Raw genomic sequence first — 15,042 nt, 5'->3', positions numbered from 1 at the left:
ACACACAATTGAAATAGAGTATTAATTATAATCTCAAACTCCTATTGGGAAGGAGAAATTATTAGAATAGGTCATATATAGAATCATTGGAGAAAAAGTATGTCTTTAATTTTGTTCATTCAGTTTCTTTTTTCTCTCTCCCTCTCTCTCTCTCTCTCTCTCTCTCTCTCTCTCTCTCTCTCTCTTTTCAGGTAATTAAGAACAACTTAAATCCCAGTTGGAAAGCATTCAAAGTCTCTTTGCATTCCCTCTGTGGTGGTGACTTACAGAAGCCTATCAAGGTATTCACTGTTGCTTTGAAAAAAATTGTACTTCACAGGTTCAAAAGATCAGTTTTCACTAATTTAGAAGATGGGAGAATATTTGCTAAAGTTTCCTAATCTGATTGTTTCGTTACAAAGCAGGTTTTAATTGCTTTCAGCTTGACAAGAAATTTGATCTTTGAGGGACCGGCATCTGTCTCTCTCGCTAACTATTGGTTAATGTTTAAATGTGTGCAAGTAATTCTGGGCATGATGTTTCCCCTTGTGAATAAAGTTTGTGATTACACTGTTCTATGAATATGTGGGTGGGACATTTGTTTATATTGAAAATAGAGTTTTTTAAAGAAAGTTAGCAGTTTTACATACTTGAAAATGCTGACCTTTTTCTGCGATGCTTAACTGTAATTGACAATTGGGCCAGATTTTGCTGGAGAAAAGAAATCGAGGTTTGAATGACACACACTGGAAATACGCTATTAGCCAGAAACTCAGAATTAAGAAGTGATACCCTGCTGAATTGCGAATTCCCACAAATTAAAGGTCAATAAACAGTCAACCATTTGCTTTGCAAAACAGCATCTCACATCAAACTGACCACTAATTTCATGAAGTTGCTATGTTTGCTCATTCACCACTCATTAAACTTGCCAAAGAGGTTTAAGATGAATAATCAACAGCTTAAATAATATGGTATTTGGAATTTTATTGTTACTTTATTACCTTCAATTCTCTCCTAATCCAGTCTTCTTTCAACGTCTTTGGTCCGCTTAATTTGACATTCTAATCATCCAGTCTAGCTCCCACTCACTTTTTATCTTGCCTGTGTTTACTCTTCCATATGTAAATTTCAATAAGTATAAATTTACCATGAGTTTGAGTTTATCCCAGTGTAACAGACCATGTGGTGAATAAAATTAAAAACAAATGTGCATTGTGAAGAGCACTGCCAAAATGTGGCCACTTGTTTTTGTATTTTAGCTTAACCCTGCACTAGTTCATTTTGTGGTTGTGAATTATGCATCAGTATGGCAGGCAATCTTTTTGAAAACATGTTGCAATATATTTAATTGTCATTTCCTTTCATTTGCTTACTTTCAAGTTACGGGCCATATACTTCATGATGATGGGATTTTAAAGTGGTATTTTAGTAGGGCGACATTGTTGAAGGTTGTTTCTACTAGGATATTGAAATGCTCATGATCAAAACTTAATTTTTTAAAGGTTTTGGTGAACTGATACCATCAATTTTCAAGTATAAAATCAATTCAAATTAATAAAAACCAGTCACTATGACACTGCTGTAAATAAAAGTAAAATTGGAAAGACCCTCTGCAAAAGAAACAATTTGTTTTAAGTGTCATGTAAAATAATATTATGCAGCTTTTATTGTCTGCAGTTGCTTTGATTCTTTTGCAGTAAATATGGCAATTAAATTATTTTCAATGTGGCAGTTCTGTTTTATAAAGATCACCTCCCTTTCCCCAGAGAATTCATCTTGGAAAAGTTTAAAATAACTGACTAAAATATGTGAAATTGGAAGATTTCCTTTTCTACAAATGTGTGATTTTATGGTGCAGATGGAGACTCTTCAGCCCATTGAGTCTCTGGTGACTCTCCTCTGAAGAATCCAGTCAGTCCCACTGTACCCCACAAACTTTGGAGTCATATGGGTTAAGTTCTTTCAGTTTGCTTTTGAAATTATTGTCCTTTTTGTCGAGGAAATTAAATGGTCTCGACTCAGCAAGAGCAACCAAAAAGTTTTATTTTTTTTAACCTCTGCATTGCAGAGGGACCACATGCACTTGGCAAAAATACCTTGTGCAAGGGCTTGAGCATAATTCAGATATTCGTCTTATACTGTTTCTTAGCACACTATCTAGGACAGAGACTGTGAAGATTTGAGTTGTTATCCTTTTCATTCCCTTGTTGTGGACATACTGTTCTTATATTTTTCTCATTGAATGTTTATTAAGTTCTGCAGGGACAAACTGTCCCTCGACTGCAGACTTCAGCAAAGTTGCAAAGTGTCAGAAAGTTTTAAATTTAGTAAAGCATTGTCTTTCAGATTTCAGAGTAAATGTTAATGTTGTTAATTTTCCATTACATTTTTATAGTTTCACTTCCTGTAGGGCAGGGGATTCCAGGTCCTTACTGCTTATTGCATGAATAGTTCCTCCTCACATTCTATATGCATCTCCTGTCAAAATCTCTGTTCCCCTAGTCCTTGTCCTGTCAGCTAATGGAAATAGTATTTCTTGTCTACCTCTAACTAAGCCTGCAAATTCTGTACAATTCTATTGATTCTTGCCTCAATTTCCTTTACTCCAAGAGGAAAACTCCAATTTTTCCAAACAAACTATGTCACTCAAAATCCCCATCCTGGTCTGTTATGATTCCAGCTGATGGTACAACTGGACAAGTTGGATCTCAAAAATCTGGGTTAATTGATCATAATTTTGTGTTCTTCTTTAATTGTCATGGTGATCAGTCACCGAAACATGATCACATGGGGGCTGCATAGTTTCTTTACTAACAGAACATGAATTCCTTAGATAAAGATTTTTAAAAAAGTAAACCAAGGTTTCTTGTATTAGAAGACAGTTCTGAAAATCCTCAAAACACAATCTTTCAACCTACTTCCCAACACCATTACTTTTTACGGTGATTTCAAATCCAGAGATATTACACCAATACCATCTTGTCTGATTCTCCCCGGTTTATTTCTTGTGAACCGTGAAATCTTGCATGAATACTCTCAAAACTGATACCTTAGACTTTCTCAATTTCTAATTGCTAACAGATTTCTAACAAAACACTCTTGATCTGAAAGTTGTAGAAACTAAGCTTTTCTACTGTGGTAATGTATTCCCTTAACCACTGTCTCTTTTTTTTTAAAATAAAAAGCCTTGTTCCACAAGAGAAACTTCTGACTCTAGTCAGGGTCTTCCAAACTGCCTAAAAACCCTGTCTCTGGGTTTTCTAAATCAGACATTTAAACCTTAACTTATTTTCAGCTCAGAGTAATTATTGGCCTTTATTGTTTACTGTATTAGCCATAAACCACCATGATTCACACAGTTGTCCATTGAATTCACAATGTGTTGCTCTTTGCCACGTGTTGGTTTAGGTCACTGTTCTGGAAGGTTTTAAAAAAAATATCCTTCACAAAAGTAACCAACACACACACCACTTATGTCAAATCCAAACTCTGACAATAGTATACACATATGTATAATGAATCATGCATATTTTATCATAGCTGACAGAACTGGATACAGTAATTCAATTGTGGCCTAATTAGAACTTTTCTGACTTCAATTTTATTCCTACACGGTACTTGTATTTATTAAAGATCCTGTGCTTTCTGAATCACTCTTTCAATGTGTCCTTGCATTGATCTTTGCAACTGAATGGTCACCCCTGGTACCTTCTGTTCCTTCATGTTCTCTGCCATTCTGTATTTACTTCTGATCACTTCTGCCAAAATATGTTGCCTGTTATTGTGCTGTTCTCCTTCTGATATTCCACTGACTTATCTGTGTCATTTTGTGTCACATTCACCATTTGTCACTCCAACATTTGATATCAGCAAATTTTGAAATTCTGTTCTGTATTTCTCAAATCCAAATTATTTATCTGTAACACAAGATAATTGTCCAGCATTTGTCTTTTGGGAAGAACCAAATTTATCCTTCAGTCTGAAAACTAACTACTTACCCCAACTGTTTATTTTCTGTCTCAACCTTTTTTTGTTATTCCACTGGCCTAAGGATTTTTCTGTTCCGTGAAATCCGGACTTTGGAGTGCCTTGTCAACTACTTTTCTTAAAATCCATATGTACAACATCCACCACATTCATGTCATTCACTTTCTCGATTAATTCAACAAAAATTCAATTAGTCAAATACAGTCTGCTTTCTATAAATCTGTGCTGGTTCTCCTTAATCAACAGGCACTTGAGTTCATTTTCCTCCTGAATATTGTTTCTAAAATCTAACCAATATTTGATGGTAAGCCAACTAATCTGTTGTTGTTACATCCTTTATTGATTAAGGGTAGCATCTTTGCCACTGTCATTCCCCTGGATTGAAAGATTATAGCAAACCCTTCCAATTTCTCCACTTTCATTTCCTTCATCAACTTTGATGCAAGGCATTCAGAACAGATGACACATCTACACAAACTAATTGCGTTCCTTTCCAGGATCATCTCTCATTGAAATTAGTCATCCAATACAGACATTTAGTTTATATCATTTTTTAAACTTCATTGATAATCTAAAGCTTTTTATGATGTGATGATCACTCTTAAAATCTATTACCCATAGTTAAAATACTTGGCTTACTTTATACTTTTACAAGCACTATGTGATAGTTACATATTTGGAGGTGAATTATTTGGAGGTGAATTATAGTGCAGTTCTTAAGCTGTCAGAACAAATGGAATGGCATCATAGTTTAGAGGATATTGTTATTGATTTTTGCAAAACATCTAGAAAACAGAAATGACTCAAGTTTTTCAGAGACTGTCGTTTGTTATTCAGTCACATAAATTGTAATTGTTGTGTTACATTTTTTATGACAAACTCATTCATTTCCAATGCTGTCTGTAGCTTCCTTTAGTGGAATGCAGAGTTATGTGGCTTTCGGTTTAAACCAAACGTCATTGACATTTTACAAAAAGATGTAGCCATTTCCTCAGGGTTGGAATGGGGAAGGAATATGTACTTCTTGCTTTGATTTGTCAGCTAACAAACCTCTCAACTTCCTTTATCAGGTGGAATGCTATGACTATGACAACGATGGATCACATGATCTAATAGGCACATTTGAGACCAATGTTGCCAAACTTCAAGAAGCATCACAGAACGGAGTAAGATTATCTATTGAATTTAGTTTCACTTGCTCTCTAGTCAATCAAGATGTGTATAATGCAGAAGTCTAGAGTTTTTATGTGTAGCTTACCATTTATATTTGGCTATTTGTTTCTTCGTGGGCGAGGGTATGATGTCTAGCATTCCTCAACTGGTACCACTATCTACTCATGCCCTTTTTTGCAATTTTGCAATGTCTCTGGATGACCTGCCCCCTCTCTCTGCTCAACTACTAACATGTAAAGGTGGATTTGAATCAGGCTGTTTGGAGAAATGCAGGGGTGTGAGGATGACAGGACTGGAGTCATTTGGCAGGTCACTGTATTTCAGTCTTGGGCCAGGATTAATTGCCCTTGAAGGTGGTGATGAGCTACCTACTTGATCTGCTGCAGTTCATGTATTGATTGAGCACCGCCAATGCTGTTAGGGAAAGAGTTCTGATGATGGAATGTCGTTGCCTCCCTCAGAAGCCCTGTTTCCTTAGCAGGAGCGCTCTCTATGAATGCTCCTTCCCCAGCCCCTCCATTAAGAACTAAGTGACCCTCTTCCCACATCCCACCCACAGGACTCCTGTGCACCCCTACCATGAGAATCCCAAACTTATCTTACCCTGGTCTCTGGTACTTAGCATCTGGAAGATGCCTGTAGTCTTTGTTATGAGTTCTAATGCTGCCTCAATTACAGGAATGCTAGCCAGTCAGATTGGCCAGCAACCCATTGAGCCAGAATATCCTCTGGCGTGAGGGCACAAGTTCATCTCCAGCCATTTGACATTCTTGATGCTGTCATAATCAGTGCATTCATTTTGCACAAACTTGCCCTGCGCCCCAAAAACACTAGGTCACTAAATCTTTAACAAGGAAAGTTGGTGAAACCTGCTCTTGCACATTTGGAAGAGTTGAACTTCTACCTTGGCAGTTGTGATACAATCTCACCAAAATGTATCAATATTTTTGTGGTCCTGTCCAGAGGTGCTATTGTCCATAGTGCAATCTCTCAAGGAATTAATGGCTACAGGGAGAATGTGGGTAAGTGGAGTTAAAATGCCCATCAGCCATGATTGAATGGTGGAATGGACTCGATGGGCTGAATGGCCTTACTTCCAATCCTATGTCTTCTGGTCTTAATAGCATCGAATGTTCTTTGCTTTATTTGCACATTCTGTGAGCTGCCAGCACTGGATGTGTTTTCACAGGTAACTACCGAATGGGGGCAAGCATTTTGCTGCTAGAGGAGAATAGAGCGGAACAAAAACAGGAATTGCTGGAAAACCTCAGCAACTCTGGCACCACCTGTGGAGATAAATCAAAATGAATGTTTTAGGCCCAGTGACCCTTCTTCAGAACTGATGATAACTAGGAAAGAATCTGATTTTATGTAGAAGATAGAGTAGGGGGAGGGATAAGGAGTCAATGATACATGAAGATTGAGCCAAAAGTGAGAGAAAACAGTTGGACAGATAAGGGAGTGGATAACAATTGGCCTAGGAGAATGAATAGCTGCTAATGGGGATAATAGATAGCAGACTACATGAAAATGAGGCCTGATGTGTGGGGATTGGACATGGGAGAAGGTGCTTTAAGCCCTAAAATTGTTGAACTCAATATAGAGTCCAGAGGCCTTAAAATTCCCAAGTGGAAAATGAGGTGCTCTTCTTCCAGCTTGTGCTGAGCTTTGCTGAAATACTGCATCAAGTCTGAGACAGATATTGGCCAGGAAACATGATGGCATGTTGACGTAGCTGGCAATGGGAAGCTCAGGCACATTTACAGACAAAACATAGTTGTTCTGAGATATTATGCTTCATTTCCCCAAAGTGAAGGAGATCACATTGTGCATAGTGAATATCGTAGACTAGGCTGAGTGAAGTGCATGTGAAGCAGGTTTGTTTGGGCTCTTGGATGCTGAGGAGAGCGGAAGTAAATGGGCAAGTGTTACATCTTCTGCACTTGCAGGGGAGGTGCCATGGAGGTGGTGATGTTGGGAGTGAAGGAGGGTCCTGTGGAAGGCTGACAGGAGAGGGGAGGGAAATATGTCTGGTGGTGGCATCCTATTGGAAGGGGTAGAAATAGCAGCTACAGGTTCTCTGGATATGGATGCTGGTGGGATGGTACATGAGGGCAAGGGGAACCTTATTGCTGTTGTAGGAGGGAAGACAGAGGGTGAGGGCTGAAGTGCAGGTGATTGATCAGAACTGACTGAGGGTTCTGATCAACGAAGGTGCTGGGGAATCCCCAGTGGAAGAAGGTAGACATTTTGGCGGCTCCCTTGTCGAAGTTGGCATAATCAGAACAGATATGACAGAGGTGGAGAAACTGTGAGAATGGAATAGTCTTTACAGGAAGCAATGTGAGGATGTCTAGTCCAGGTAACTCTGGGAGTTGGTTAGTTTGTAGTGGATATGGGTGGCCAACCCATGCCCAGAAATGGAAACACATGTCAAGGAAGGGAAGTCAGAGATGGACCAGGTGCAGGTGAGAGCAGGGTGGAAATTGGAAGTGAAATTGATTAAACCTTTCAAATTCTGAACAAGAAAGGGAAGGAGCACTGATGATAACATCAATATACTGGTGAAAGAGTTGTGCATGGAATAAGGAATGTTCCACCTGCCATAAGAAGCAAACATAACTGGGGGCCGTGCAGAAGGGCTGATGCCCGAAACGTCGATTCTCCTGTTCCTTGGATGCTGCCTGACCTGCTGCGCTTTTCCAGCAGCACATTTTCAGCTCTGATCTCCAGCATCTGCAGTCCTCACTTTCTCCCCGTGCAGGTACCCAAATAGAGAATGGAGTGGTCTCTGTTAGGACAGATGAGTAATTCTTGCACTCTGGAGCCCAAAACAAACCACCTAACATTAAGAGATTGTTTTTTTTAAATTGTCTTCAGTTGGTCACTTCTGGCCCTGCTAATAAAGCCGGAGTGAGTCCTGTCCTGCTGCTTATTAACTAATTTTGTAAAGGGGCCTTTCAAAGGTCATTCACTCTTTGCTATATGGTACTTGAATATATAACAGTGGGACTAAAGAGAGTATAAACTGTGCAGCTCACCTGATGCTGGATTTACATGCTTTCTTGAGCATCAAAAGGAATTATTGCAAATCAATTTTTACCCCAGAGTCAGTATAGTAGCCAATAATGTTAAATTATATTTTTAAATAATAAACATTTGTGTATTTTAACATCAAAAGGAAATATTTCTGTTTTGCTCAGCTATTGGGTTCAGTGGTATAATTACACTAATATCATTGAGGTATTGTACTCAGATTCTGATATTGATGCTTCTTCCACAGACGGAGTTTGAATGCATTAATCCAAAGAAAAAGCAGAAAAAAAAGAGCTACAAAAATTCAGGGACTGTGCTTGTTCAATCATGTCAGGTGTGTTCTGTTAGATTTCTCTTTTTTTTTTGAGAAGTGTTTGGTTTGAAATGAAGCATAATATCATGGGAATATATCCTTTTGCGTGATGTTGGGATCATGGATTAGTTTTGTTACAAAAACAGAAACTGGTGGGTGTACAACTTCTGTCTTGTCCAGTGTTTAAAGATGCGATGAATTTGCATTTATGCCCTGTTTTTCACGTTTTTGACAAAGTTATGAAGTCTCAAAGTAAACAAAGAACTGCACAGCTTCATATAGAACTGATGCAGTCAATTTATGTATAGCAAGGTCACACAGTGAATTGAATAATCTCTTTTTATGCTTAGACTCTGAGGCCAGTGTTCAGTGTAACCCCAGTTTATTTTTTAAAAAACTGCATTCTCCTGGAAAGTGCATCTAAAATTAGACTATCTCACTTTGAAAACAGCACTTTCGAGAATGTCACCCTCATTCATTCAATAGTGCTGTAAAATATCAGTCTAGCTCATATCCTTGAGGCTATAGTGGGACTGAAACTCTCCAATTTACCTCAAATTAATCTCATAGCAGTGATAAAATCTCGAACAAGTAGTCCTCCGTTTTACCCAGTGTGTCCTGAATTGGCCACAGTGGCCTGGGTGACCTACACTGAAGGGCACTGGACATGTCTTAAATAAAAGACTGCATTTAACTTGGGATATCAAAGGTAAAATTATCCAGAATCTTATAGCAACCACTACCTCTGTAGCCCTAAGCAGTGCAGCAGCTTCAGATTCAGGAAAGGAAAATGAAAGAACTGGGTGGAAATTGGAAGTGAAATTGATTAAACCTTTCAAATTCTGAACAAGAAAGGGAAGGAGCACTGATGATATCATCAATATACTGGTGAAAGAGTTGTGCATGGAATGAGATTGTCAAGAGTGAGATTGTCAAACTGTTATCAGAATTTTAGAATCTGCCAGTGAATTCCAATTTCTAATGCCTAAAATAATTATTTAGATTTAAAAAAAAAAGCTTCATTTGTATTTTACAGTAGCCGCCCCATCTTTTTTGGCAGAAGCATTGAAAATACAATTTGCACTTGAAGACCCTATTGATTTTACTCCATGTACACATCTGTTAAGGTTGTAGTTTGAGTGCATTTAGCTGGAAGGGAAAAGTGGTGACAGGAACGAAAGTATTTCATACTAATATTTTTCAATTTTCACATGCTCAAGCAATAGAATTCTGAAGTTTATAAGTGATTGATTGTCTTGTGTATTGCTGATGTTTGGTAAGGGTATACAAATATCTGAGCCAGATTGCAAAAAATAACTTTTAGTATTAATGAGTCAGGGTTGTCAAAAATCTTTCAACCTGCACTTATCAGGTCGATGATACAAGAAACCAACGTAGGAAAAATGAAGACTTAATTTAAACAACCTGAAGAGGGTGCTGATCGGTTGGGCCATTGTTGGCATGGATATGAAGCAGGAACAGTTAACTATCCATCTTCTTTCTCAGCCTGGGCAGATTGATTGTAATTGGTCAGAACATTGATATGGAGATTTCAGCAGAGATTAGCAGTCTCTATGATCCCTTTTGCAATGAAAATGCTGCAGTGTATGTAAAAACAGAATTCCATGCATTAGTATATATTATTTCTAGAATATGCAAATATATCACATTGCAATCTGGACTCGTGATCTTAAATTGGTTTCTAGCACATTTCTTAGAAAATCTGCATCATTTAGTGAAGGGTCCAGCAGCAGAATCACATCTCCTGAGGCATGCAAACCCAACTGTTTGAGCTTGATCGGCTGCTTCTCTGAATGGTTAATTGGATGTGTTGTTTGTACACTCTTCTGAAAATTGCAGCTTTTTTTATTAGGAAACAAGTTATGGAGACTGCCAGTCTCTGCTGACAGATCAGAACAACAATTGATAATTAACTGTTCTTGCTGCATCTGTGTCAATGTTGGCCCAACGAATCTGTATCCTTTTGTTATTCTATGTAAATTGATGTTCCTTTCCCAAGTCCGGTTTCTGGTAATCTTAGTTCTGATGAGTGCAAGATGAAAAGCTTCGACTTTGTCCCTACTTCTTTGCAATGTTTAATTTCTGCACTACCATGAAATTATTTAACATTTAAGACTGAGCATGAGAACCCTGTAGTCTGACAAAGGGCGATGAAAGTTTGTGTCATGTTAGGGACATATTCAAAAGGCAGAAGCACATGGTGTTAAAGAATGAAGGCAACTTGGGTATAAAATTAGCTAATGGACAGTAAGTAGATGTTTATCTCTCTGGAACGAGGAATTCATTGAGGTTGATTCTCAAAACCACTTCCTTTCTTAGCTTCAACTTGAGAAAAAGGGAATACAAATTTTAAATTGGCAGATAGAACATTTTTGACAATGTAGTAAATAGAGAGTAGGATAGCAGCAGGCTAAAGGATATAAATTCATCAACTGGCAGATACATGGCACATAACATTTCCTAATGTTCCATGCTATATGGGCAGTCAGGGTTTTCTTTTAAATGCATGGTACCTTGATTTTGTTCTGTGTGTGGGCTAAATATGTGCAGTTTTTAAACAATATGCAGCATCTATGTGTATACCATTCAAAGTACATGCTAGTGGGCTAATTCACTGTCCTCCACACCCCCTAATGGCCATCAAATTTCAGTCAGTGTGGGGGAATCCAATCACAGAAGAATCATCCCGTGCATAGAGGATCTCTTCAGGGAGCATGCCCATTCTATCAGTCATAAGTTCATTTGCTCTCATGTTTGCTGCGCTTGTTGTTCATTACAATTTTAGATTCTGCTTTAGATTTCAAAAGAATGAACAGAGAGTGATTGATTGATTGCTTCACACGAAAGTTAATCAATATTTGGAATGAAGTACATGAAAGGGTGATTGGAGCAGGAGTAGGCCCTTCAGCCCTTCGAGCCTAGTCCAATCATTATGATCATTGCTGTTCGTCAAAACAAAAGTATGTTCCTCTTTGTCCCCCAGATATGCTTCAGCCCCTTTAGCCCCCTATGCTATGTCCAACTAGATGAAATTGTACAGTATTTTGGCCTCCACTGATTTCTGTGGTGAGGAATTCATTGAAGAAATTTCTCCTCATCTCAGTCCTAAACAGTTTACGCTTTATCCTCAGAATGTGTCCTTCTGAACTCTCTTGCTATTGGAACATCCTTCCTGGGTCCACTCTGTAGTGTAGTCCTGTTAGAATTTTATAGGTTTCTGTGAAATCTCCTCTGATTCTACTGCAAAGAGGCCTATTCTACACCCATTGCCATTTCCTTATTTGAAGGAATTGTTTTCAAATTAAGCAACTAAATTACATGTTGAATGTTAAGTTTGATAAGCAGAGAGATTCATCAAAGCAAGCTGAAAGTGAGGATATCTATAATGTCTCATCACTGCACTATGGAGGGTTGCATAACTCGAGTAACCATGGAGCGGGGAAAGAGAAATTGGAAAATTAGAGTTGGGGGTAACAATGGTCATAGAGGCAGGAGAAGAGAATATGGTAATAGTGAGAAAATAGATTTGATTAGGACTAAAGAGATCAAGAATTGCAAAGGAGGTGGGAAGAGGATCTCTTGAGTGACATATATTCCTTCCAACTCCATCCCAAAGTACAGCCTTTGGTGCCATCTGTACCGTTTCCACATCATCCACAACTTCTCCAGAAAGGGAAAGAGAAGAGACAGACATAGGATGATGGTTAGAAAAATAAAAACATCAAGATAGGCAAGCAATTGACTGTATTTTCTGAATTACAGTATACATCATGTTGAGATTATTAAATTGCAACTAATTTGTAAAATAAATGTTAAATAAAATTACATACTTTGCAATACAATTAATCCAATTAAATATTTAATCACCAGATTGTGAAAGAATACTCTTTCTTGGACTATATTATGGGTGGCTGCCAGATGAACTTCACTGTAAGTAAATTTTTATTTTCAATGAATAATGTATCAGTGGGACTTGAAGTTAGTTTTGGTAGTGAATTGTCGTGTTGGGCAAGTATGTGACACTTGTATATTTTTGCTTTAGCAAAATTGTTTTTTATTTCAATGTTCAGAAATGCGGGGAAAAAAAAAGATCAGGCAATATCTATGGAGAGATGGAGATAGGCTTTAGGTTTTAGGCCTGATTAACCTTTGTCAGAAACATGTACATTTGAGTTTTTACTATATTTTTCTCTCTAAATATCAACTGGATATTTTATGTCATGACTTAGATAATCTGAAATTGTTGGATGATATGCATCTGTCATGATCTGTCAACTAATTAACCATTGATCTTTGCATTAGTTGTGAATTCAATCAGCGCAAGAATATATTTTCAAATGAAAAGGGAAGCCTGTGGAAACACTCAGCAGGCCAGGCAGAATCTTTGGAAAGAGTTAACAGATTTGATTTTAACTCCACAATGTGCTGGAAGCAGAGTGATGGGAGTGTGGGGGGAAACAGGGTAGTAAGACTTTTTTTTAAAACCTGACTATTGCATGAGCATATTATTTCTGGGTTTCTTGGCTAATTAACCTAAATGAGGAAAAGTGTCAACCTGCATGTGGTGAACTTAGCTCCAATATTGTTATGACATGAAGACAGAGCCAAATAAAATCAGTGCCCCATTCCTATATTCACATCACAGTAAAATTAAAACATTTAATGACCCTCAAAATTCACCCCAGCAGTACCTAGTAAGATATTTTGAGGGATCAGTACCAGACTTTGTGAATAATCAAAATCAGCAAGTTTTATAGGTTAAACGAAGCAATTAACAACGTATTAATAATACAGTAGCTTTAGCAAGGAGAAATTTAAACAAAGTGGTCTAATTAATGCCTGTGATTTAAACCTAATCTTTTTTGATTATATCTCCTGATAGAACAGATAACTTAAGGGATAAATCAAAAGAAAGAAAAATGAGATATTCACTTATGTAGTCTCCACAATCCATAAAATCATAGACACATGGGATTATGTTTTCCTTTGGTTTCTGAAGATACCGATCAGTGCAAGCAGCTTCCAGCAGGCTCCAAAGAATATTCAATTAAAACTTATAACTGAGTTTAATTCTCAAAACCTTCAATAAGTTAATAATCGGAGGATAACCAGGGAGCAATCAGTCCTCCATTCTGTAGCTTTGGCAGCCCCAATCATTCTGACAAAAAACGTAATCCAAAACTGGTGCAAACTTTGGTTTCTTGGTTTTTCCTTCAACATTCTTTTGGCATCAAGCACCATTTGAGAATGCTGTTGATGTGGAAAGATCTGCCGTTTGTTTGGGTATAATGCCTCTCCATATCTATAGAGTACTTTGAGCAAGAATCAAAACTGCAATTAACTTCCAGGCCTGACTTCATAAGCCTATATCAATTTTTTTTTTAAGAAATGAACTGCTGCTCTCAGCTCATTGATCATCTTCAACTGTCAGCTCCCAGTTCACTGCTCCAAACAAAAAAAATAAGATAATGAAGGTCTCAATAGTATTAAACAATTTATTTTGCAGTTGAGAGAATGACAGAATGAAGTCCAAATGTGCTAAGGCTTTCCTTGTTTTAGCAATGGGAGAGAATGGAGAAGGGAAGAATTCCCTTTTCAGACCTTGTCAAATGCATGATATGATGGAGTTTAAGCTAGCAATGATTGTCATTAGTGTATTGACTGCATCAGGTTCACTACCTAGTAATCCTTGTTTTACTTTAGTTCATTCATGGGATGTGGGTGTCACCAGCATTTATCACTAGTTCCCCTTGAGGTGGTGGTGGTGAACTGCCTTCTTAAACTGATGCATCCATTTGTCGTAAATATCCCCACAATACTGCTAGGCAGGGATTTCCAGGATTTTGACCCAGCAATATATTTCCAAGGGTAGATGGTGAGTTGCTTGGTGGTGGTGGTGATCTTATATATCAGCTGGTCTTCTTCTAGAAGAAGTGGAAATGGTCATTGGTTTGGAAGGAACCTTGGTAAATATAGATGGTACACCTTGCTGCTTCTGAGCTTCAGTAGTGGGGAGGCTGAATGATTTTCGCTGTGGCGCCAATCAACTGATCTTCTTTGTTCTGGACAATATTGACATTTTTGAGTGTTTCTGCTGCTGTTGCAATAATCCAAGCAAGTGAGGAGTGTTCCACCACACTTTTGGCTAGTGTCTTTTAGAGGTAGGATGGCTTTGCGAAGACAGGAAGTGAGTGACTTTGCTCCAAGATTTCTAATCTCTGACCTGCTCCTGTAGCATCTATACTTCTATAGTTAGTCCAGTTAAATTTCTGGTCAATGATAACTTCTCAGATTTTGATATTGGAAGACATGGTGGTGATAACAACATCATTTGAATACTTCAGTATCTGATGACTTGTGAATGATGCTGAACTTTGGCAATCATCAGTGAATATCCCAACTTCTGTTCCTGTGATGGAGGAAAGTCACTGATAAATCTAAGATGTTTGGGCATAGGACATTGCTGTCCGAAGGCCTGAACCTTTTTGTTGTACGGGCTTGTGCAGATTCTAGCACAGTGACACCATTCT

The 15,042-nt window shown here is 38.0% G+C and overlaps 1 protein-coding gene across 2 annotated transcripts in view; it reads left to right on the top strand.

Moving 5' to 3' along the window:
• LOC140477077 (copine-3-like) overlaps window positions 1-15,042 on the top strand; it is a 69,251-nt gene that overhangs the window by 40,416 nt on the left and 13,793 nt on the right. For both annotated transcript variants that reach the window (XM_072570302.1, XM_072570301.1), the window contains exons 7-10: window positions 192-281; window positions 5,040-5,135; window positions 8,426-8,512; window positions 12,383-12,442. In XM_072570302.1, the coding sequence (XP_072426403.1) occupies window positions 192-281; window positions 5,040-5,135; window positions 8,426-8,512; window positions 12,383-12,442 (333 nt within the window). The remainder of the gene's footprint in view (window positions 1-191; window positions 282-5,039; window positions 5,136-8,425; window positions 8,513-12,382; window positions 12,443-15,042) is intronic.

The sequence above is a fragment of the Chiloscyllium punctatum genome, chromosome 5 (assembly GCF_047496795.1).
Source record: "Chiloscyllium punctatum isolate Juve2018m chromosome 5, sChiPun1.3, whole genome shotgun sequence".
In the NCBI taxonomy this organism is placed as follows: Eukaryota; Metazoa; Chordata; class Chondrichthyes; order Orectolobiformes; family Hemiscylliidae; genus Chiloscyllium; species Chiloscyllium punctatum.
Note: the sequence above shows the minus strand (reverse complement) of the source record. Positions and strands in the feature narration are given on the sequence as shown.